At 38.4% G+C, this 26,412-nt stretch overlaps 1 protein-coding gene across 1 annotated transcript in view; it reads left to right on the plus strand.

The window, feature by feature from the left end:
* The window catches only part of ctnnd2a (catenin (cadherin-associated protein), delta 2a), a 547,011-nt gene that overhangs the window by 43,241 nt on the left and 477,358 nt on the right, over nucleotides 1-26,412 (plus strand). The window contains exon 2 of the mRNA XM_036558377.1: nucleotides 10,253-10,389. Within this exon, the coding sequence (XP_036414270.1) occupies nucleotides 10,261-10,389 (129 nt within the window). The 5' untranslated portion in view covers nucleotides 10,253-10,260. The remainder of the gene's footprint in view (nucleotides 1-10,252; nucleotides 10,390-26,412) is intronic.

Genomic DNA, 26,412 nt, shown 5'->3' on the forward strand with positions numbered 1-26,412 from the left:
TCATCAAACCATGCTGAATTACTCTGTGCATCTTAACCATTTAATTATGTGAAAATCATTGGAATTCCCCCTTAAGACTCAGTGATCTTCAGTAATAAACAAATTCACTATGTCAATAGTTGGAAATAAGTCTGGTTTTATCATCGTCAATTGAACTACAGTTATGGAGTCTTAGCAACAGCACACGAGCAGCTGGGCTTCAACCTGGAAGTATGGATGTTTTAAAGGGTCAAATTAGGAAAAAACTTAGTGCTGGCATTAATTATCGCATTAACTCATTATTAACACAAAAACTTTGACACCACTACTAGAAAATACACCCTAAATACTAACTGAAACTGATATCAGAAACCAAAATAAAGAACTAAATTAAAAACTAATTAAAATAAAAACTATAAAATATGAACCTTAATAACACTGCTCTATTGGCAGTGCTTTTCTATGGAGATTATATAAGAGGTGCAAGCACAATTGAACGCTTTTGGAAATATTTCACTTATACAGTTATTTTGGGTTCCATTTTTAGCCCCATACTTGTGTTTTATGTAGCAAAAATGTTGAATATGGGGCATTTTTGCCCTCTTCACCCCAGGCTATTTCTGGTGCTGTGTTTGCCGTTCTCAGATCAGGCCAATATTAAACAGAGTATAAATTATCGCCTCTGTTGCTGACTGCATTAGCGAGGCTCTTTTAGCCAGTTAAAGGAGCGAGACTGCGCTAAGAGGCTTTAGCTTTGAAGCAGCCACAAAGAATCTCGCTTTGTGAGGAGTGACTTGATTGTGGAAGCCATAATGACTTCATAATATCTGTGATGTAGGCGATCGGAAATCATCGTATCAAAGCGGCGATGGTCATTTGTTAAAGTGGAGAGGGGGAGACTTTGATGCTAATGGTCCAAACACACAGCCCACACTGAGCAAACAGTCTGCGTTTGACTGCGATTTGCCTTTTGATGGCAATTTACCTTTGACTCTTTCATACCCAGCCATCAGATGATGCCACTCCATAAACCACTTGAGAGATTTTAAACCCACAACAAATCACTTGTTGCGAGACTCGCCGATCTCTCCAGCAGCCAGAGCTCGATTAGTATTTGGAGATGCAGCTCAGGCTGTGAAGCGCAAGGCATTGTGTGCATTACATCGTGGATAATAAGCCAACGTGATAAACAGTGCATTACATTTTAATGAGACTACAAGGGACCCTCGTTTGCATACTGACATGTTGAAAGGTTTAACTCTGAGAGTACTTTTGCAGTAATGTGTTTAGCTCGCGACATGTTTTCTGTTGCTTCAACGAATGTGTTTTTCTGTCTTGTGTTCTTTTCCGGTTACGTAACAAAATGATGCTGTAATTTAACATGAACGCTTCTGAATTTTTAATTAATGTAACTACAAACACCATTTCATGTCCTTTATTAAGCAGTTTTTTTGCATTTGAACAAGGAGTTCACCTGTTCCTTTATCAAAAGCCATTCAGTGGGAAAACAAACTGTAGAGACCAGTGTTTCTAGCCGAGGGGCAACACAGCATGTTTGAGACACATCAATTAAGGCAAAATGTCTGCTTAATTGCAGCATTGACCTCGGACTGGCCCTAAATGAAGTTGAAGTGTAATTCTTCTAGTTTTTAACTCCTGTTTTAAAATGTCCTATGCTTACAGAAAGGCATTATTGTGGGATCATATCCTGGTAAATAAGGCATGAAAAGGCCATGTGGGCTGAATAAGTTTTTGAAGATTATTTATAACCATTGTTCTGATGTTGACTCCTCACAAGTCCTTGTGAATGCCCTGACCAGCCCACAGTCCTCTTGCTTAAACCACATCTCCGAGCCCGAGGTGGGAAGGCAGCTTTTCTGATGATTGCTTTTCAAGCCTGGGGTTTAAACAGACGGATCTGTTCCAGAAGGCCTGTGAGATATGAATGCACTATTTCGCTGCCTTGTACGTTTGAACTTCCCAAAAGCCATTTTACCTTTACAAGTACAAGTACAAGTCACTGAGAGAGAAATTAATTGTGCTGTCATCCTAGAATTCACAGGTAAGATAATGTAATGTGGTACAAGGATATTCGCAGTAATGCGTTTGTATGAAATGCGAAAGTATACAGGACTTACTGGCAACCTTGTTCAGGATTACTATTGCTGTAAGATATAGGAGGAGTTGTTTGTAGACACGTGTTCAATGTTTCTCCTGATATCAAGAGTATCAATAGGGAGTTTGTCCCCTCTTTGCTGCAGCATTAGCCTCTACTCTTCTAGGAAGACTTTTCAGTAGATGTTGGAACATTGCTGTGAAGATTTGATTGCATTCAGCCACAAGACCATCGGTAAGGTCTGGTAATGATGTTGGATGATTAGTTCTGGATCACAAATGCTGCTCCAACTCATTCCAAAGGTATTGGATGGAGCTCCAGCACTCCACCGAACATGGTTCCGCTGCTCTACAGTCCAGTGCTGGGGAGCTTTATACCCCTTCCATTGTGTTTGCAATGCTTGGAGATCATACAAGCTTTGGAGATTCTGCAGGCTGTGAAAGTGCAATTGAACACCAGTATAATCAATTGGTCACCTTAAAGTAGCTGAATTTACTCATAAGAAGGGGTGTCTGGTTACTGTTGAGCCTATCCAGTACAGTACAAAAGTCAGAGACCACCCTTCTCTTTAATTTATATTTTTTAAATGTAAGTACAAGTTATACATTTTTCCATGTCAGGAAAACAAGCAGAAATATTTGCCTTTATCACAGCTTCCATTCTTTTCAGGAGACTTGCTTTCAGTTACCTAAGTTCAGTCTTAGAAGCTGGTTGAATGTTCTGCTTTGCACAATCCAAGTAATTCCAAACACATTTAGTGATATTGAAGTCTGGTCCCTGGTTTGGCCAGTTCATGGCTCTGAGAACACCAGCAGCTTCTTTGTTTGATTTGCAAATTTTCTTCTTTTCTATCTATTTCGCTCTCAGTGAGGCTTCTTGACAGCTACACATCCTTTCAGACCCATAGCGCTGAGTTGTCTTCTCACAGTGGAAGGATGGACAGAAACACCAGTGGATGTTTTCAGATCTGAAGCAGCTTGATTTTCTCCTCTCTCTCAAAGATAAAAGCTTTAAGTGCTGTTTATGTGATGAGGACAGTTTTGGTGGTTTTCCAGGTCTTGCACAGTCGCCACATTTTCTCTGTATCTTTCAGTATTTTTTTACTCCAGTGTTGGAAACTGCTGTTTTACTAATTTCCTTTGACTTTTTCTCACCTTATGCTAGTAGATTATCGTCACTTCAGAAATATCTCCTGAAAACTGAAGAACTTGTTCTTAATGGCCTTTTGACTGGAAATAAAACAAATGAAGCATGATCTCTGACTTTTTCTCAGTACTGTAGTGTATTAATCCTTTTTTTCCAAAAAAATGACAATAACATTGTTTATTTACTGTAACTTACCTTTTTTCAGCTAAAGAAATGTATATGTAAATGACACGTAGGCTTTTCACAACCTTTGAAATATTTCCGTACAGCTGATGTTTTTGGCACAGTATAGCAACACCATTCAATTCAAGTAATTCTAAACACGTTTACTTAACAGGTGCATTATTTATTAAAATCACTTTAAATGATCTGTTAAAACATCTTCTGTCCCAAATGAAGAGTCCATGATGTCGAGCATCTCCTAAATAAATACATTCTAGAGTAGTACATGAAGTATTGCAACAGAGCAGGTAATAGATGGTGTTTTTTGAAATCTATACATTCTGAAGATGCATCATCCTCTGTCTTAATGCAGAAGACCCGTCTGGTGACATTTCATTGCTTCTTTGTTTTGGTCATGACTGTTATCAGGTCACGTTTGGCTTTAGCCTGACGACAGGCAGCCTACTGAGGCGATCATTTGACCATGTCCAATGAACCAAACTTGCTTTTGAAGGTCACACAGTGAAGGGCAGCCAGCGGAAGAGCACTGACAGGCAGAGGAAGTGACCGTTGGCTTGATCTCCCAATCACGTCCAACCTCGTCTGCTATTATTTCTCATGGTCCGGCCTGTGTGTGATAGAAAATCGCCCTCAATGTAAACTCAGATCGCAGTGATGGCATAGCACTTGGTTTAAAGGGCCCTTATCCAACATTGTTCCTGTATTTCATTCTGCCAAAAATGGTCATTAATAATTTCTACACCGTTTTCTAAAGGTTTATTATCTCTTAGATTTAACCCGACTGATTTTGTTACTAAGCCTTAAAGACTGATACATGTAAATTATACAGTTGTATGCAAAAGCTTGAACACCACAGCTCAAATTACATCTTTTGTTGAGGGAAAATAAGTTAGCACATCCTCTACAGGAAACAAACTTAAATATGGCATTTTTATGCAAATGTTTGTGTACAATCTCTATTTATTTGCTGAGTTTAACATATTAAACTAATTAAAACATCATAAAATATAAAATGTGCACGAGCTCTTTTGAACGAGCAACACTTACATTTTTTTAATAAATGAAATTCAGCAAATACACAGTAATTGTGCATTAAAATGTGCAGAAGTGTGTTCTCTGTAGAGGATGTGTTAACGTAGTTTCACTTGGAAAATCAACAAAAGATGTCATTTGACCAGGGCCCCTAACCTTTTGCATGTATCTGTACATTGAAATTATACAAAGAAAAACATGTATCTCCAAAATGGTATCTTTACAAGAGAAGGCACAAATATTCCGGTAACACTTTCTATGAATGTCACCTTTGTAAGCATCTATAAACACATTCATAACATGTTATAATGCATTCATAAGACATTATAAACATAGCTATAAATATTTATAAAAATGTTATACATTAAAATTACAACATACAAAATTATACATTATAATCATGTTTATTATGCAGTATGAATTGTTAATATAATACATTATAAGTACTGATCATAACAAATTATAAGAGCTCATAAGTCGTATTTGTCCGCTCTAAGTAAAGTGAAGCGTACTGTACTAAAGCCTCCTCCAGTGTTAAGAGTGAGGCTTCAAGTTGAAGTATTTACTGAAGGATTTACTGAAACACTAAAACATTCACAATAAAGCTCATTACAGGCTTCAAATGTCAGAGTTTAAACTAGTGCTGCCATCAGTGTTTTACCCAATGTGGGAAAGGTAATGTACACCACCGTTAGCTTGGTATTTGTCTTTACGCTCTCCAAGCTGGGACTGACTTCTTTGGCACTGACATTATAACACGTTATTAACACTATTTATAATGCATTATAGTAACAATTCATAATGTATAATAAACATGGCTATAAAGTGTAATTCAGTGTAATTCTTTTTTTTTATAAATATTTATAACCATGTTTATAATGCCTTATGAATACATTATAACATGTTATAAATGTGTTTATAGATGCTTACAAAGGTGACATTCATAGAAAGTGTTACCAATATTCCTTGCTTTTCATGTAAATGTATGCAAAAAGGTTATATTCCCAGGTGTATATATATATATATATATATATATATATATATATATATGAATAGCTTGGAATAGATAGGTCTATGCATCATGAAATGTTCACACAATGTAAAAGTCAGTTGTCATTCAATTCATGTCAAAAAATAAAAACCAACAAAAATGGAGATGGGCTGGTTTTTGTGACATCACAAAATCAGTGAATGTACAACATACTGTTTTTGTAGCTTAGTTTCTGTATGGATTGGAAAGTGAATGCACACAAAGTTGCCATACTACATCAAACTCTTATTTAAAAAAAGTGAGGAAAATTCAGTTGTCAGACATATGGGCCCTTTAAATGATTTGTCATAATTCTCGGAAAGTGAGGCTGGGCTGATGTTAGAGCTGAGGAGCTCATGCTGTGGAATTATCCTGGTAAATTCGCCTTTTCTTCAGACGTGTTGAAAGGCTGCTGGGTGACTTATATAACCAGGCATACTAATGTGTGAAGGGAAGATGGAGCTAGATAAACACTCTGGAAATTGCACTGTAAGTAGGTATAATTAGATTTTCTGAAAGCTCGGTGGAGGCTTGCCGTCTTGCGAGATGAGGCAAGTCATCTTTATTAAGGGAGGCACTAAGTTGGCAGGCTGGGCTGCTTCAGCCGACAAGTGTGACAGAATGCAACGGCAACGTCCTGCATGACCATTTGTCACGGTCTGTGTGTTTTCATCGAGGGAGCGCCGCTAATGCCTTGGTTATTATTCGGAGTTTGTCTCTAATCGATACAGATGCTCTGAAGGTTTTATCAATCATGAGTTTTCCTCCACATGACACATGCTCATCTGCTGCCGCTGGTGTAATCAGGCCAGCGTGGGCTACAGCGTGTCATCAGAGAGGCAGAGAGAGGGCTTGGTAGGTCATTACATTGTCGTTGAAATGGTGAACATTAGCATTATTGCTGTTATGTGGTTACAACATTTGTCACTGCAGTATTCGTCTGTTTATTCATACTGATTCTCTGCTGTTGTCATCTCTGTAAATATACTCACTGGGGCTGCAACGGACAGTTATTTCCATGATCAATGAATCAGTCCTTTTTGATTAATTGGGAAAAGAAAAGGTGCAGACACCTTAAAGGGGAATTCCACTGATTTTTCAAAATGTCTGCATAATTCAGTGGTTGAGATGTAAACAAAGGGAATCAGAGTGGCTCATAGTAGAGAAACTTGCCGACTCAGATTTCTTTACAGTCGTGGTGGAGGTAGTAATGAGGGGTCACAATGTTTGCAGTGCAAATATAGCTATTTAATTAATTGTTTCCAAATATTTTTTTCCAAAACAACCAGCAATTTTATTCTTTTTTTTTCCCAAAACAGCCACTGAGCCTGTATATGTTTATATATGTGGTGTTGTAAATGGAAAGTTTCGTTTAGGTACTACATTGACTTACAACACCCTGCATGTTCCTCTCCGCCATGAATGGGTTTTAAAAAATGCATTTTAGACCAAAGTCTTATCCCAAAACTATGGTAAAACAATGTCTCAGGCACCAGGCAGCATAGTCATAACCACTTTGTGTAATAACTTTCTGTGAAGGACCTTTTAGAGGCATTAAACCCTTCATATGTCCAGTCTCTATCGCCACCACTGTTAACTATTCTAACTCTGTAAGTTGCTCTAGAACGGAGTGTTTCACACCAAACCACTCTGAAGGACTTTGTCTACATCCGGGCCATTTAATTATGTGGAACTTTTTAAAAATTGGTGAAGTTCCCCTTCAGATATTTAACATTATACATAATGTTTTATTTAAAATGATGAAAGATACATATTCTCCTTTTATACAAATGCTCTTTCACACATTGAACACCTTCTGTATCTTCTAAATCATATTTGCAAAAATACAAATAGGTAAAAATAGATGTTCATGAAAATGCTGTTTTAATCAGTGTGAAAAGTTCAAAAACAATAAATAACCAAATCATTTCCTCTCTAATAATAAACCAAAGCAAAATTCATTTCCATGTGGTTGGTAACACCATAATTAAACCTGATATTACCACACAGAAACAGCCCAGTCATTAACCATGTCAGACTTGTGAGTCCTGAAGCTCGACATGGCAAAACAGCGTTGAGCATGTGAGTGATATTTTTCAAAAAGTTATATTTTACTTTTTCAAACATGGAAAACAGAGGCTTAAAAATCTCCACCCTAGAGAGCGTCATCCAAAACCTAAACTTTAAGTGAATTAAAAATGTTTTTGTAGAGACAAAACATTGTCATGACATAACTGTGGTATGCTGTTTTTTCTGTTGACTGAGTTAAAACAGAGCTAACTGAAAAGCAAGGACATGCTTTTTTTCCTTTGGAAATTTTTTTAGTATTTTAGTTCAATAACAGGATTTATTGGCAAATACTTTTTTTATTATCAACTTTATCGCTTTAATCAATTAGTTGTTGCAGCCCTACTAATGACAGATGGCGCGCATTATGTCCACAATAACATGCTGGTCCATACAGCAATGTCTCTGTTGCCACGGCAATAGAAAAACACTTTATAAGGTTCCCTTTGTGCACTTTTAGGAGAATTGTTTAAAGATAGTTAAAGAAAGCATCAAAGACAAAGCAGTCTAATCAAGACAAGCTACACTCTAAACGACTAAAGTGCCAAAGAGGGTTCTTTGAAGTGCTGTAAGAGAACCAATTTTGGTTTCCTGAAGAACCTTTCAGTGGCTCGACCATTTTTGTAAATGACATGGGCGAGCATGAAGAACCTACGCATGATGTACGCCATTCTACACCGTTTAAAAGTGTTCCCCAGAACTGTGCTTTCTGTTTCCCTAGAACCCTACTTCTAATCCAAGAACAATTTAGGAACCTTCATATTAAGACTGTATGTCAGGTTTGCAGGACATTTCCTAGGTTCTCTAACTTTATTATTAACATCTAATTCTATGATGCTGTGATGAATTGAAGTTTATTAGTATCACCTAGCATTAGGTTTGTGATGGGTGGAGTGAGAGGTCATTCAACAAAAGGATGGAGACCCCTAGATAAAGGCTTTGTTGCATATTGTGGCTATCTGAGTAGAAATTAGTTCTTGGAGAGCTGGGGTATCCAACTCAGTAGCTGCCATAGCTTTTCTTATGATGACATGTAGCGAAATGGCCCAGTTTCATTATGGTTGCCACAAATTCTTTTGAGACCTATTTTCATGCTCTTCTAAACAAATGTGTGTTGGTGGTAGTTGGAATAAAATAAGCCGCATTACAGAAGCTTTCCGTGCAAATCCATAGTTAATGTGATTTTTTTAACCATGACAGTTTGGAGAAATTTAGCCAACCGTCACTATGCAATCTGGAAAATGAGGCAGTCGTAATTCAGTGGTCATGTGACTGTGAGTAGAGCTTGATTGTCACCTTCAGTGTTAATGTCTTCATTTCTCCATTCTAAACCTATGAAAAGGGCAAGTTACTGTGAGACACCTATAGTCATACTCACCCCATACAGTGGTCATCAAGACCTGCATGCACACTATACTTCGCCCACTGTCACCCAGTTAACACGATAGTTACCCTAATTCCCCAATGCTTTGTGTCTGAGGTTTGCTTCTGTGGCTTCGTCCTGGAGCTAAAAGGCCAATGTTGCTAATGAGTAATGAAAACTTTTATCCCACCACTTACAATCGCGCAAATCTGTTTTAGATAACAATAACATACAGTGTCCGAATGTCATTTGGGGGTGCGTGGCATGAATACATGTTGAGGGGGCTAGCTAGCATACATTATGACCCAGAGATATTGTTATAGTGAGGATGACAACCACTAACTAGCCAATTTCATAGTAGTTATATTACCCACTCATTACCACAGTCAGAGGGAAAAAACATTTTTGAATTTTTAACACTAATGTGTATGATGTCAGTATGCTGTACTGTATGCTGTAGTTGGTTGTGTTTACTACAATCAACTACTACTACTTGCTAAGTGAGTAAGTAGCCAATAGGAACTAGCATAGCTCAGCTATGTTCACACCATTACGGGGGAAAAAGTGAAGCAGGGTGTGGCTGTTGGAATAAAGCATTGTTTTTCAGCGCCATTTTGCATGACCAAACGTTGTAAACGTTGCCATTGTGATAGCATCTGCCAAAGATTTGTGATCATTGAGTGCATTTACATGCACTTGCAAAAAAATCTGATTTTGTCAGTAAGCCACATTTTTAAATTCTTCATTTCAGCAAGCATGTAGTTGGTTGCAACCAAAAGTGTTTTGTTGCCATTTTGTGTGTGCTGTGTTAAACGCTGCTTGCCATTTCTGGGACAGCGGTCTTTTCACACATGCGCAGACTGAGAAAACCAAAAGAAAGAGTAGTAAGAGTGTACATGCAGTGAAGAACCTGATCACTGAGCTAAAATCGAGCTCTCTTTATCGGATTTTTAAATTAGTTTTCTAGGCCTTAATTTGATCTAAGAAATCGGAGTGCGCTGTATACGTGCCCACTTGAAAGATCAGAAAACTGCCGGAATCCAAAAACAATTGGATTTTTAAGTGCATGTAAATGTACTCAATGACTCAATGCCTCAGCACTGTTTGAAGCAAATTTATAATGATTTTGGCGTGTAGTTTACTCAGTGCTAACAAGTCGCTATAAACAACCATTACATATTAGCTGTTAGCCTCACAGCTACAGTGCAAAGCTAAAAAATCTAACTTCCGACGCCAAACACATCTTGGCTGATGAAATGCATTTGGGATAATTGCTCTAAGACTCTTTTGATATAATATATCTTTTGGAGCTGATGGAGCCGTTTGTCATTGCCAGGTTGAGACATGCCAGTTCCAGACCAGCCAGCCGAAGCTGAGAATCCTGCCATGCTGAGCCCAGGGCTGAACGCCTCCAACGGGGACAAAGCAGAAACAGAGACCACCTCTGCCATCCTGGCCTCAGTTAAAGAGCAGGTAAGACCCTCTCTATACAGCTCTATTGTCTCCCACTCGACACACAGAGCGCGTTCGACATTGAGCCGCATGGCTGGGCTTTACCTGTGCTCGGAGCTGAATTGTTAGTGCCGTCGGCTGTGAGTTCGAGTGGGCTCTCAGGTCACACAGGCGATCTGAGTGCATTTGTCATTTTAATATTAGTGTCAGGGTTTACCGGCTGCTGAGAGTGGGAGATTAAAAGGGAAATGAGGAGAGCCAAAAGACAATTCTCCAAGCTCTGCGCTAAAGCACTGATGTTGTTAAGAACTTATTAGTTTTTTTCAACATATTGCTCCAGTTTTTTTTAATTAGGAGGTGTAATAAAGGAAGCTCGAAAGAAAAAAGTGTGCTCAGGTTTCAGCAGATTTCTTTTTCATAAAGATAGACACGGCACGATTGCGATTTTTCTTTTCCAATATCAATATAAAAGGATCGTTTGATACCGATTTTAGACAGTATTTTTTCATTAAAAAAATAAACTTTAATATGAGCTGTTTTTAATTGGAGCACTTCATTCAAGATATTCATCTGAAAGTATGCTCAGACTGCTCAGACACTCTGCTGTACCTACAACTAAGTAGCATGATGTGACTTAACCACAGCTGTAAAATGAAAAAACTGTAATTCTTGTCTAAAAAATGAAAAGCTTCTTCTTATGTAAATGTTGGGCTACATGTGGCTGTTATCACGTGACCAACTTTACTTTCCTTTAGGTTGTATTATGCTACAAGCAATTCTGTGATATTTCAGGTGAGATTTGGTACAGAATTTGCTTGGATATATATATTTTTCTCCTATATTCAATCCAGAATTTTCTTCTGGGTATTGACCCAATACTGATTACAGCTCAGACTGCTTATCAATTTATGAATAATTACTGATAATGATATCAGTTGGTTGAATTTGTATTTTTTCTTTCCATTAAGTGTGAATGAGTGTGCAGTGCACTGCTTTCTGATCCAAAACTCCAGCCCTGGTTTTCTTCATTCTTAATTATTAACATTCAGTAGTTGTGAGGTTACAAATTTTACTGCACCGAAAGTTTCTCTCTGATGTGCTCTTGTATTAAACACTTAAAGAAGTAGTAATGTAGTAGTAATGGTGACAAAATTATAATTTTTCTTTTAGCTATTGTGACTCAAAGCCACAGACACTGTTTAAGAGCTTGTTCTGCTAAATAAGTTAATTAAGAGGGTCTTTGGTTTGTCACCCCCTCTGTCAGAAATGGAAACTGTCCCAGACATACTGAATGTATTACTGTGAAATACCCTTCATATTTAATGAGTATACTATGGCACTTATCAAATAATTTTATGAGTTGTATGAATTGTATTTCAATTTAGCAACTTTCAAAAGTTGCTTATCATACCAGCTAGTACTTGGCGAATTTTCTTGTTCATCCAGTATACTGGTTGAAATTCCTCTTCCAGTGGAGCTTAGTCATAACCATTATATTGGTATGCCACCAACGTGCGCGGATAATGCGACATACAAACAGTACAAACCACCTTTGTTTTTGTTGCAGCAGACATAAAGGTATAGCCAGTCTTTTAGGGTTAGCCTTAGCCTCAAACATGCTTTCTCTCATGTGGCCTGAGATTTCACCTGCATCAGATGAGGCCGAAGTCTCAAGGCTTTATGCACGAAAGAAGCTGTGAACTGGCTGGTACTGATAAGTGCAGTATTCCAAATTCCAGGAGTGTCTGACAGTCAGAGGCACAAGTATTTGTGATGCATGTACAAGACGAATGACTTGAGAAATTCAGTGAAGCTAAAGTTGCCTTCTTATTCAGAATTCCAGTTCCACCTTAGATGGTGCTGCAGTTATAACTGCTGTTCCATTTAAGGTGGAACAGAAGATTAGAACAAAAAGCTGCTCGATGCGAAGTCTACTTCAACCTTGTAGAAATTCTGACGTGAAACAGTTTTTGTACAGTTATTGCACCATTTATGTTTTGAAATATACAGAAACTGTCAGAAATTTTAATTATACTACGAAATACATTTTCGACAATTCTGCCCACTGCTAATCCCAGCCCGAATACTAAGCATACCGTCGGTGCCATATCAGCATGAAGATAAATATTAATCTTGACTGAACTGGGGTAAAACTAACAGTGTGTTCTCAAGTGTTAAATTGCATTAAAATTGAGAAAAATAGGACGGATATCAAAAAAGGAGAAAGAGTTAAATTACTGCTGTGGGTTGTTTGAGGTGCACAAATGAATCTGCAAGGTTTGTTTTCGGAGCACGGTGTGCGAAGTTCATATTGCGATGGAGACAAAGATAAAGGCTCCAGTGCTGATACGGCTAATGAACCATTAAATATGAGGTGACTACAATAAGCTATTGTGCTGATACATTGTCAGTTTTTCATTTCTGCCTGATTACGAGCAACCTGTATTTTACCAAATGATGACTTTTATGCGCAGTTATTAAATACTACCCATTACCACCTCCCCTTCTAAAAGAGCTTACGTGTGCGTGCGGCTGACTCCTCACATCCATCACAACACTGGCCGTTAGTTTTATTAAGACACAAAGGGCTCCCTGCACTGCCTCGCCAGGTACGGCTCTCCCAGCGATATATATTAGGCGCTTTCAGAGTGTTGACGGCTGAGTGTGCAGCTTTAATAAGGGGAAGAGCATTAAAAACACAGACAGCTGATGCTGCAGCCTCTGTATAAAACTGGTGCTGTGGCTTCTCTCCGGATTTGATTAATGTGCCTGTGCACGTCTGCCTAAACCTCCCAGTGAAGAGGCATTTGAAAGCAACACCAGCTCTATGGTTCAGATGGCTTTGTATTAGGAGCCGACCGATATGTTGGTTGGCCAATTATATCGGATGATACATGCCTTTAATGTAATAAGAGCCATTCACATTTTATAGACTGCTTAACTGACAGTCACTTCCTCCATTCAGATAAACACAATCATAGTAGAAATAAAAAAAAAACATGCCAAATGGATCCAAACCCAAACTTTAGCATGGAAATGCCATAACACACCACAGAAAAATAAAAGCTGATTTACAGACAGCCATGAAACTGCTAAGACTCCTGATAAACTTTGCCCCCCTATAATATTTATATAATTTAAAGCTGAACAATTTGGGGAGAATATCTAATTGTATTTTTTCTGATCAATGTTGTGACTGCGATTTAAATTGCATTCATAAATTGCATTACAAAAGTATTGATGTTAAGTTAAATGCTTAAGGGGTCAATATAAAGTTTTAAATCTTAAATGTTAACTTTGCAATTGTCAAAAACGTAAGTGCTGAAACTGAAACTTGTATCTGTTTGCAATCTAATTCAAGTTTCAGCTCCTGCGATTTGAAAAAAATGCTCTCTTTTAAATCACAATTTAGATATAAAACAATTAATCTCTAAGCTTTAGTTTCTGCACTTTGGGTTTAAGACATTTGACTGTTGAGATTTGACAGTCATATCAGTCTGTGTAGCTAAAAATTTTGAAGACCATTTAATTTCTGGCCAGATTAAATTTATCGACTGATATAATTTTTAGGACGTTCCAGCCACAATAAAAAATAACCATTACACCACTGCATCTGTTGTAAGCAAGCTTACTCACATCCTAGTTCTGCAGTAGTCTCTAGAGTGAGATTTTTCTAGTTTAAAGACTAGTAACCCCCCTCCCTCTTCTGATGATGTATCTTGAAGGTGGGAGGAACTTTTGAAAAACTACAAACTGCTTCTGGCGGATTTTTGGGGATGAGCTTCTTTTGATTTTTTTTCCAGCTGATGAATGAAGAAAGATTTCAGATAGGTAGCATTACTGCTAAGAAGCTTATCTTATTGCTGCTGTATAATTGTAGTAACTGCCTTTACATCATCATTACTGTGTTGAGAATTAATAACTCAAATGACAGAAATGACTTGTCTGGACGACACCAAGCTAAAAGCTAAAGTTAGGAAGCTAAAGTAGCTACCTGACTAAATATACTAAGTCAGTGTGACTTCTTTTCTCTGGCTGAAAGGGTGAAACATCTCTCTGGTGTCCTTTTTCTTCTGAATAGGGATAGAATCGCTCTTTTCTTTATGATTTCGTTTGATGAATGAAGTAAAACCTACACTAATACTAGCTTGGTTGTATTTATTAGCCTGTAGATCAGTGACTAGCATTCAGGATTGGTTGACACCACAGGGATTCCTAATGGTAGCATGTATTTGCATAATGCATGCTGGGTATTGTAGTGAGACAAAATTGATGAAGGAAACCATGAAAACAATATCTTATGAATCCTGTTAAATCGATGAGGTTGAGAGATGCAATGTAGCACTATAGAACACAGTAAATAACATATTAAAATCTAGTTTTATATTGATATCGATCCTATGTTATTTGTTCTAATAAACAGCTTGACATTTATTAGCAGCTATTGCTGATATGTGGAAAAGTTAATGAGTGATTGCTCCTACGTTGTTGGAGCTTTCTTTTCTGAAACCTAAAATAAATGAAAATTACTGTGATCACAGTTCCGCACAGTTAAGAAGCATATTTAATATTTAACACTCTGCGTTCCTTAATGCAGATGGATGTATGTGGCTCTCATACTTGATTTAGACTGACATTTAAGCTTCTGCGCACATATTAGCATCAGTAAGGAAGACGTAAACTTATTGAAGTAATAAAGTTCTGCGTCTTCAGTGCGTAGAGACGACCTTTACAGTTTGAATCCTGTATCTAATTGACTCCGTCTACTCCTTGGTATGTTAGACAGTGTTCTACACTTTATTTCATCTTCGTTCGGCTGTAGTAGCACAGTGCATGGCCTGACCATAGGGAAAAACATGATGCAGTGGATCTCTCTGTTTTAGACTTTTTGTCAAACCGGTTGGGAGAATGCAGACTGTTGGCATCAGACATTTGTAAATCAAACTGTTTTTTTCATCATGCGCAACACAAAAGCAATGAATTGTGACCTCACAGTGGATTGATAATAACACGTTCTGGCCTTGTAAAATGGATTCCAGGTACAATTTGATTCATTTTTAGCATTCTGCTGCAAATAAGACTCCCCCTTTGATCACGTGAGCCAACTCATTATTATTGTAACCTTGTTTTCCGTTGCAAGGATGAAAGGCTATTTTTCTAACTCTCACACTGTATTCAAGCTTCATTATAGCAAAATCCTTTCATATCTGCTGGAGAAAAAATCAGCCAGTAGGACAGTCGTTCTTTTGTAAAGTCTTTTATCATGTCTATTACACTCAGAATAGCCGCTCATTCTTAGTGTACCTGTTGTCCAAACCTGCAATCAAAGAACCAGCCTGGTCATAGGAATCATGACCAATTTTGACCCTAAAATCACTTATTTGAGTGAGACTGGAAATATTAAGCGTCTTATTCAAAGGTAAAAAATAGAGAACAGTAACAAATACACCTTGATTATTCACCATTTCGTATGGAGGAGAAATCTGGTACCACAGGCTTGGAGGGTGATTACTTGACTTGCACTGTCAAAGCATTGGGTTTTTAGCTTTTGAAATGTTTTAATACAAATACATACATACAAGCATGTTTTCTTTGTCATTTTGAAGTAACTTTACATATTAATCCTGTTCCAAGTACAGTCTCATCAGTGGGATTTGCCATGGCTTTTCCCTAGATATTACTGTCCCACTGGTGGGATTTGAACACTGCACTAGAGTGTTCAGTTTCAAAGGTCAACACAAGTTAGCTTTAGTTCTACTCGTTGATCAAATATGTCTGCTTATACATCTCATCATAACATACAGTGCATCCCTAAACGCAGCCAAAACAATTAGCCATGCTGGAGTATTCTGGTTTAAAACAAGCTTGGTGTGTGTCAGATTTACAGAGTGCAGTAGGCTAACTAGTTTAACTAACCTAATGCAAATGGTCACGAGATCTGCCAACTCACTTAGCCTTGCAATGTGTAAGTTACGTTAGAGGACCCATATCACTGAAAACTGAACTTTCCTTCTTTTTTTTTAAATAAAAGTGTTTGATGTAGTTGTAAAAGCATTGTTGAAGTTTCTAAACATAACCACAGTTTTAACCATCTTACCTTGTAATCTCAGCATAACATTTTTGTCACAATGTCCAGAATGCAGATTCACATCCGTGTAAACAAAGATGTCTAAACCCACAGATGGCTTTATTTTAAAATGCTTAATATCTGGACGAATTGTTGGAGGGCAAAAAATTACATACAAAGTGGTTAAAGACTAGTTTATTTTGAGGCAAATATCATGAGTAAATATTTGTGACAACATTAATGACAGTGTTACTTTAGAAATAATGCCAAAGCCCTGGGGGTGGTCTCAAAGGTGGTGGGGCAAAGTGAAAAAAGAAGAAGAGAGAAAAAGCCAAACGAACTAAGAAGCACCAGTGGGACAGCGGCCGACTCACTAACAGAAGACAACTGGGCCACTGACGTAAGCTCCCAGGACAAAAAATTAGTTGCATGCATCATTTCTTCTCTAATTCTGGGTTAAGCATCTATTTAGCACCAATCCTATCAGGTAAGGATTACACCTGTCTCTTGAGACAGACCCTATTCATTTTAACCCATTTTCCAGTAACTTGTGCTTTATGTTCAAGCAAAACACAACATTGACACTCTTACATTACAGGATCCAGCTGGAGGGTGTCTGTATGTGACTCGTTTAACCAACATGATGAGCACTGAACAGCAACTGACCTCAATCCCAATTCTCAGTCTGAAACAACAGGTGAAATGCTGAAATATGCACACCTGAAATATGTGTCCAGTTCATGGAAGAGCAGGCTGGAATGGACAGGAACTATCAGAAGAGACTGGTGTAATCCTTACCTGATAGGATGAGCTTATGTCAATGTAATATAACAACATGTCCCAATAAGAGTTTTAATGAACAGTGTCACTGTATTTTATTGTGACCCTGCAAAGGTCGTTGGGCTCTACTCAGATAGCTTTGCTTGCTCAAGAGAACATCAAGCTCTAGCTTAGCAAGGCAGCGGTAAAAATATCACAACTGACATTTAGTTTCACAAGTGATAACAAGTGCTCGTATGCCTAAGCTTGCGTGTCACAGTCCTATCAATGAACATGCAGATATTACTTTTTTGGCAAATGTCCCCAAGCAGCTGAAATTCAGACTTTAATTCATTCTGCAGATGAGTTTACTGTCTTTCTGATTGTGCTAATAAGTCAGTGTTCTCTGCGTTTAAGGAGGGTGTTTTTCAAATGCCTATCCAGCTCTGTGGTTCTGGCAGCCATGCACAGCTCACTCGTTTAATGCCCTTGTTGTGATGTAAGCACTCAGACATTTTTAGACCACCTTTAGTACCAAAGAATTTCAGAGTGTGCTTTTAACGATAGTTTGGAAAAAATCCTGCCAAATCATTGTTTAGGCAAATTTGCTCGTAAGACCAAGGATGACACTTTGAGGAAGATGAAGTTGAGTGTCAGCAAATACAGTTGTATGCAAAAGTTTAAACACCCCAGGTCAAATTACATGTTTTGTTGATTTTCTAAGTAAAAATAAGTTAACATGCTCTGCAGGGAACAAACTTAAATATGACATTTTGTCCACAATTTTTATTTTTTTGCTGAGTTTGACATATTGGAAAAAACTTTTGCACAGGCCACATTTTATTTTTTTTTCTAGAATTTTTTTTTTTCTAGAATGTTAAATTTAGCAAACAAACAGTAAATGAGTGCATTTTCAAGCACTCAGTAATCTTACTCTGATTTCTTTCGGATTTCTCAGTCTGCGCGTGTGCGAAACAGACTGTGGAACCGAAAATAAGCAAGCAGTGCTGTCGCAAGATGGCACCAAAGCACTTTTGGAGCGACACTGAAACCGAGTACATGCTTGACGAAATAAAGGATTTAAATATTCTTGATCTTCTAGATGATGTATGTTCATAGTTTTACTTAAAGTGGTGCAGTCACAAAACCACGGCCTGAGTTTTGAGTTTTACATTACGTTTACGTCGCATCTTCTTCTGTGAGTTTATTGGTTGGTTGCAAAGCAGAAATCTCATTACTTCCTGACTCATATAGAGGCGGAGTTACCCCATTATTTGATTACCCAAGTGCATGTAAACATGTTAATTGGATTACTGACCAAATTTGATTTTTAAATCTGTGTTTATTTATTTTCATTTAGAAATTTGCAATTTGACCAGGGGAGCTCTGCAGCCTTTCTTGAGCAATTGAAAAGTAAGAGCAAGAAAATTTAAAAATGCAAAACAGTATATTAGGTCGCCTGTCCAAGCTGTTCTGTCACTTGATAACTGAATCTAGTGGTTAGAATTCTTTGAGTGTGTTGCATGGCTCACTGGACAAACCAACAAGGAGTCCCTCAGGTGTACTGCACTACATTGGGGATGGAGATCCTGCCATGATGGAGTACTCTAGGAGGCTTGACAGGTACAGGACGTTGATTAGGCCTGAGGCACTTCGGCTTTGACCTCCACATGGCCTCAACTGAGCCTCTGGAGTGCCAAGTGTTCACCTACGTGGCCACCCAGACTGTCACTCAAGGAGGTAATAAACGGCTGTGGGGTAATGCACAAGAGCGATCACCCTAAGCGACGGCATCGTCGTAATCACCGTCCTCATCATCTCCGCCATCAAAATGGTAATGGGCTTTGGCTACATAGAGCTGATTCTGCCTGTTCGAGCACAAAAACCCTTCAAGCGTTTGTTTGAATATGAAAGCTACGGTGTATGACCGGATTGGAGTTGTTTGTGTTCTGCGGTCGCTACGCGCTACCCACATCTTTCAGTAAAGAGTCTCAGTTGTGCCTGCCACCGCATTCATCGACCGTGAGGTAGGGTGGATTTGTGTGCGAATAAAGACAGAGGCAGAAAAGGCATACATATTGATGGGATGCAAATGCCAGGCCCAACTTTCTTGAGCTGGATGCGTGTGTTCTTTGAAGTGTTCTTTTTTGCGATGTGTTCTGGAGGCTGCGTTAGCGTACCCTACTCACGACTCCCCTGTTATCCAGGCTGACAAATGAAGCCGTCTCATTTAGGATACGCAAAGGCACTATCAGGAAGCCTTTGCCTGCGATATAAAGCCAATGCAAATGACTGATCTTCTGAACCTTAGCCCAGGGATTAGAGTTAGCTTTAATCCACACGAAAGACAAGGACATATATCTTTTATCTGCATAATCAGTGCCACATGTTTAACTTATGAAACATCGTAGATGCAATTGTATGTGCACGGAAGCCAGTCGTATGGCTACTAGACTGTCCAGCTGCTACAGATTGTATTACTCAGTGTACTCACAGAATCCAATATGGCACAGTGCAAATAAGTTGTGTAGGTGACAAATCAAAGCCCAGAACATCTGACTCACAATCAGGCCTCAGTCAGCGGTGAATAATTCAAGTGTTTGCTGGTAGAACAGTCTGAATCAACAGAAGCCGCTTCAAAAGAAATGTGCTCGGAGATTTGCGCCGCAGTACCCAAGCCCATCATTCATTTACTCACGCTTTCCACCTACATGGTAAAGCTCTTGATAGTGTTCTTGTCACAGAGTCCCCAAGACAGGGATTCTGACGAGGATGCTGTCATGGAACTTTACAACTCCACCCTATCTGTTCCAGTGCCTTCTGTCTCCACCCATTTCATGTTTGTGGCCTTTTCTCCTCCTGTGACTTATTATTCTTGTGTTTTGTATGAATAGCCCTAGGTTTTGTTTCTCCCTCATAAAGGCTATTGGTGTATGCCTACCCTCCTGAGCCGAGTTTCCTGCATTATCCCGGACTTCCTGGAAATCTTATGCTGTGTTTGGTGTTGCTTGTCAACTTGTGAAGTCAGAAGGTTGTCATGTCAGCAAATTGTAAGTACCAGTTGTTTGCATTTGGATTATCATGGGCATCAAGTAGATTTTTTATGTGATGAATACCGTTGACATCACTCACTACACAGCAGTTTCACTAATGAAATTTTAATTTTCTTTTGTTTGTCAAATATTAAAGTGTATCAGTGTGTAGTGATTGTTTCATTAATAACTTTTGATAATTTTAAGCACAATTTAAAAACACTAGCCAGTACATGACTAGCATATACAGCTTTGAAGAGTTGTACACACATGAAATCATAAAATGTTTTCATTAAAGCACATAAAAAGTTTAATGCAGTTTCACTGCAGAAAATACGTGTTTTGGCATAGACAGTTCGTACTGTCCCACACTGATTTTCAGACTTTGGCACACATTTACATCAAAATAATGGAATCTTAACTGCTTGCCATGTGGCCATCAGGGACAGGGATGCAGTCTGACTTTTAGCTCTAAAAAGCGGAGCTGTGGCTAAAACAAGGCTTTACCTATAGGCTAAAACGCTTTTTGGTTTGGTAGTCGCATGAAAATGCGGGACAGTAATTTTTAAAGTTATTTTAATTAAAAGTTAAACTCATGAGTGTAAATATTTCAACTTCACTGTATTAGAAATCATAACGATGTTTAAAAAATTAAAAAAAAAAAGATTTAAAAAATGTAATTTTTACCAGTGTCAATTTAGAGATTAGGGTTTAGTACAGCCACCTCTCAGTAGAAAGTACCCTTTTTGTGTATCTTTAGCTTATTTCAGTCTCAAATTCTGCTTTGGGCTTAAATAGGTCATAACATTTTTTGTAAATACCTAAAGGCTGAATATTTGTTTTTCTAAATAGTTTTTTTTTTTTTGTGAAACTGCAATTTGAATTAATTTTGTAGAATGGTCTATAAACATTACATGATTGTTAGCTTAGTATGCTACAGAGCGCCTGCATTTGGAGCCTTGGCGTGTCAGAAAAGGTCTGCTCTTTGAAACAGGCTGTACCGAGTAACAGAGAATGTATTTCTGCCTCACAATCTTAAAAGTAGATACATTGCTTGGTTCAGAGTGGCTGAATTCGTGAACATCTGTCAGGTGTTTGCAAGTTGCATGCAAATTTAAATACATTCAAACACCTATTTAAAACCTAAATATATGTTTTTCTGTGCATTTGGTAGCCATCGTGTGACTAACTGGCCTGAAAGATGCCAGGAACCTCTGCAGAGGAAGCTTTAAACATTGAATTATCATTGATGAAATTTCGTGCTATCACCCAGCACTAGCACATACATTCTGCTTCCCAGCCTCGATTGGTACAGTTCTCATCAGACAGAGTCTTTTTAAGTCCGACCAGCTGTGTCTTCTTTGAGAGTGAGATACAGCCACTCTGTCACATCTGGCTCTTCTTTGGCAACTCTTTCATTCTGCTGTTGCTATCAGCTCCTTTTGAGAAAGGCCAAGGATACACACAGACGTAAATCTTTTCTGACAGTCTTTCGCCTTTTCTTTTCTTGTGATAGATTCTCCTCTGGCCTACAAGCTTTTAGGTAGAAGGAAACTGCTGGGTTCAGAATCAATAAAGGCAAGAGTCTTAGATTAGGGTCAATAGAGTTTACTGATTTAAAACCTCAGGTTAGAGTTTAGGAATTGGACATTTTCAGGCTTTTCAGTGGATCCATTCTGTGGCCTTTCTGTCATTCTTTCATGCTAAATTGATTGCTGTGGTGTTTAAGTGAATAGTTTGGCAAAATATAAAATGTGCACAGTTTTCCACTTACCCTAGGTGTGGTCAACCATCTAAGACATGTTTGGAGTCCAGACTTTCCTTCTTTAGTTTAGCGCTAGAGCTACAAAGCTAATGTTGCTAGTCAATAGTCACCCAAATATTTTCTCTAAATGCATCAACAAAACGTCTATCAACCTGATCAAACCACATTCAGGTCAAGATCAAACAGACTTGTTAATATGTTTTAGGATACAGTATGACTCACTGTGAGCTATGAAAATGAACTGAATGACTTCAACACTGCAGGCAGCCTTTTCAGACAACACCAAGGCTATTGTAGATTAAAGGGCTGATCCTGGATCAGATTCCTCCATATATATGGTGGTCATTGTCATAAAATTCTAGACCAACAGTCCTATGGGGGTGGATCCTGGTCTAAGAGACCCCTGGGCATCTTTGGAGGGCCCTGACCCCAACACCCTGACAGTTATGACACAAAATGGGGGCTCCCGAGTGGTGCAACCATCTAAGCGTTGGCCGTATCATCAGGAGATCGCGAGTTCGGTCCCTGGTGATGCTACAGCCATCCGTAGCCGGGAGTCCAAGAGAGCACAATTGGCCTCGCTCTCTCTGGGTGGGTGGGATGGCCCCTTCTTCTCCCCCCATCACTCAGCGCGATGCTAGTCAGCGCAGGCGTCTGTTAGCTGACGTAACAGATCTGGCGGTTGGCGCTTTCCTCTGAGTGCGTTCAGCTGTCCAATGACGTTGCATGAGCGGCAGCTCGAAAAGAAGCGGTGGTTGGCTTCACAGGTCTCAGAGGAAGCCTGTGCTAGCCTTCACCCTCCTAGTGTTGATAGCATCGTGTGATTGGGGGAGTCCTAACTAGCGGGTAGAATTGGAGACGACTAAATTGGGGAGAAAATTGGGTAAAAATTAAAAAATAAATAAATAAATAACCTAACCCATAAATAGACCTAAAAATGACTTTAGTAAATGTCAGTAAACAGCTCATGTTTGTTTATTTCTGCTGCTAAAAGTCATGTAAACAAACAAAATGATTCATTCTCAATTAATGGGCTTGCTATTTCCAGCAGAGTTATATTTCTGCTCATTTTGGGTGTTATTCAATTTAAATTAAGGCTGTGGGATGAAAGGCCAAGGCCCCTGGTCACTGGCCATACTGGCCTGGTCAGTGGTATTTACAACCCCATATCCAAAAAAGTTGGGACACAAAACAAAATGCAATGATATGCTAATCATTTAAACCCTATATTTCATTGAAAATAGTACAAAGACAACAAATCGAATGTTGAAACTGAGCAAACTTATTGTTTTTTGAAAAATATATGGCCATTTTGAATTTGATGCTAACAACACGTTCCAAAAAAGCTGGGACAAGGGCAACAAAAGGCTGGTAAAGTTGTGTAATGCTTTCAGAAGTAAAGATGAGGAGGGGTTCACCACTCTGTGAAAGACTGCATGATCACATAGTGCAAAAATTTAAGAATAACGTTTCTCAATGTAAAAAATCAAAGAAATTGTGGATTTCATCGTCTACGGTATATAATATCATTAAAAGATTCAGAGAACCTGGAGAAATCTCTGTATGCAAGGGACAAGGCAAAAACCAGTATTGGCTGGCCATGATCTTTGGGCCCTCAGGTGGCACTGCATGGGCTCAGAAACACTTCTGAAAACCACTGTCTGTGAAAACAGTTTGGCGCTGCATCCACAAATGCAAGTTAAAACTCTTAAACGTGAAGAAGAAACAGTATATAAACAGGATCCAGAAATGCTGCCACCTTCTCTGGGTCTGAGCTCATTTAAAATGGACTGAGCGGAGGTGGAAAAGTGTCCCGTGGTCTGTCGAATGAACATTTGAAATTCTTTTTGGAAATCATGGACGCTGTGTCCTCCAGGCTAAAGACCACTCAGTTTGTTATCAGTGCACAGTTCAAAAGCTAGTAATCATGACGGTATAGAGGGGCATTAGTGTGCATGGCATGGGTGACGTGCACATCTGTGAAGGCACCACTAATGCTGAATGATATATAACTGTTTTGGCAACATATGCTGCCATCCAGACGACGTCTTTTTCAGGGAAGGTCTTGGTTATTTCAGCAAGACGATGCCAAACCTCATTCTGTATGTATTACAGCACCATGGCTTCATATAAAAAGAGTCTGGGTGCTAAATTGGCCTGCCTGCAGTCCAGACCTGTCACCCACTGATAACATTTGGTGCATTATGAAATGAAAAATATGACAAAAAAGACTCCGAACTGTTGAGCCGCTGTAATCCTATATCAAACAAGAACAGAAAAACATTTCATTTTCAAAACTACAGCAGTGTCTCCTCAGTTCCCAAAAGCTTTCAGAGTGTTGTTATAAGAAGAAGTGATGAAACACAGTGGTAAACATGCCCCTGTCCCAACTTTTTTGGAACGTGTTGTTGGCATCAAATTTAAAATGGGCTTATATTTTTCAAAAAACAATAAGTTTGCTCAGTTTCAACATTTGATTTGTTGTCTTTGTACTATTTTCAATGAAATGTAGGGTTTAAATGATTAGCATATCATTGCATTTTGTTTTGTTTCACTTTTAACATTTCATACGTTGTCTTTGTAGTATTTTAATTTAAAGTTTATAGTTTACATGATTTGCATATCATTGTATTCTTTTTTTATTTACATTTAGACTAAAAAACTCTGAGGACTGCTGTCCTAAACTATATCGGCGAGTCTGTTTGAGTGGACTGAGAGCTGTTTTGATGATGTATTTATGGGGGACTGTTGACTTCTAGTGTTTGTTAGCAACATTGGCCTTGTAGCTCCAGTTCTAAAACTAAACGAGCAAAAATTGGACTCCAAACATGTCTTGGCAGATCGACTACATCTAGGGTAAGTAGAGCATTGTGTAAATGTGATTTTTCACTGAACTACTCCTTTAAATGTTTGCAGACAAAGTGACTGAGAATTATGACACATTATTTTTGCCTCCCGTTGCGCTGTGAAGCACACCACTCTTGTTGACATACATTTGTGCTGATTTAAAAGTTTTATAAGTTCTTATGAACTCCAGTCAGCTTTTTTTTCAAATGCACGGTTTTTAATTAGCTCCTTGTTGACTGCTGCTCTGATGATGTCAGCATTTTTCAGTGCTTTAGAAAGATGTGTTAAACATCTAAAGTACAACATGCTGTGTACATTGCAGCTTTCTGCGTGGAGTTTTGAGTGTTATTTTTTTTCTTTTTTTAATGAAGGGCATAGGAGCCTCAATATTGCACACCAGCTGCATCATACCAGCCCTTACACACACACACACACACTCACACAGACAATAGAGAGATGAAGAGAAAGACAGTGTTTTTGTGTGAGATATTGTGTATGAGAAATAGAGTTTATGTGAGAGAGAGAGGAAAAAGTGAGAAAGTCAGAGTCTGATAGATAGAGAGAGAAAGAGAGAGAGAGAGAGAGAGAGAGAGAAACTACTTGTCAGGCTCCGTGTGGAGGAATGACAGCGTTGCACATGGAGTGGTCCCGAGTGTGTTAGTGGGCTCATGAGACCTGCCTGAAATGGCCGGCCTGAGAGAAGCGGCCAGTGTTAAAGTCAGCAGAGTGGAGTGGAGAACTCAAACTACTGGTGAGCCAGCTCCTCTTTTCCTCCAGCTGGAGAGCCGATCCCAGCAGCATTCGCACTTCATCACCAGCCTGACCACAGTCTCACATTTCTCAGTGATTCGGTTCAATTATGATTCTTTAGGAAATGATTCAGTGACTTATGAAATCTCAAATTTTACCACAATTCAGTCCACTAGCAAATCTTTAGGAAGTGATTTAATGGATTCTCATATTCTCAAATTTCACTGCATTTTAGTTCAATGATGATTTTTGAGGAAATTATTAATTGCATTATGAAATCTCAGACTTCACTACAATTAGATTCAGTTATGATTTCCTAGGAAACGATTTAGTGCATTGTATAAATGAAAATCTTACTGCAGTTGGTTTTCGGTTATGATTCTTTAGGAAATGATTAAATAAATTATGAAAGCTTTAATTTCACCACAATTTAATTCAAGTACAATTGTTCAGAAATTGACTCAGTGAATTAGGAAACCTCAAATTTCACAAGGATTCAGTTTAACAGCGATTCTTTAGGAAATTGTTAGATCATTATGACATCCCAAAATGCATCATAATTTAATTTCACTATGATTTTTAAGGAATTGATCCAGTTAATTATGAAATCTAATATTTCACGGAAATTCAGTTCAAATATGAGCCTGGATTGATGGATTATAACACCTGCAGTTTCACCACAATTTGATTCTTTAGGAAATGATGAATTATGAAATGTCAGGTTTCACTCTGATTTGATTAAATTATTTTGCAAATTATTTTTAACGACACACTGAATACGTAATTGTAATTGTAGGAGCTATCACTGTAGTGGAATATAGTTA

Source organism: Colossoma macropomum, unplaced genomic scaffold, assembly GCF_904425465.1.
Source record: "Colossoma macropomum unplaced genomic scaffold, Colossoma_macropomum, whole genome shotgun sequence".
In the NCBI taxonomy this organism is placed as follows: domain Eukaryota; kingdom Metazoa; phylum Chordata; class Actinopteri; order Characiformes; family Serrasalmidae; genus Colossoma; species Colossoma macropomum.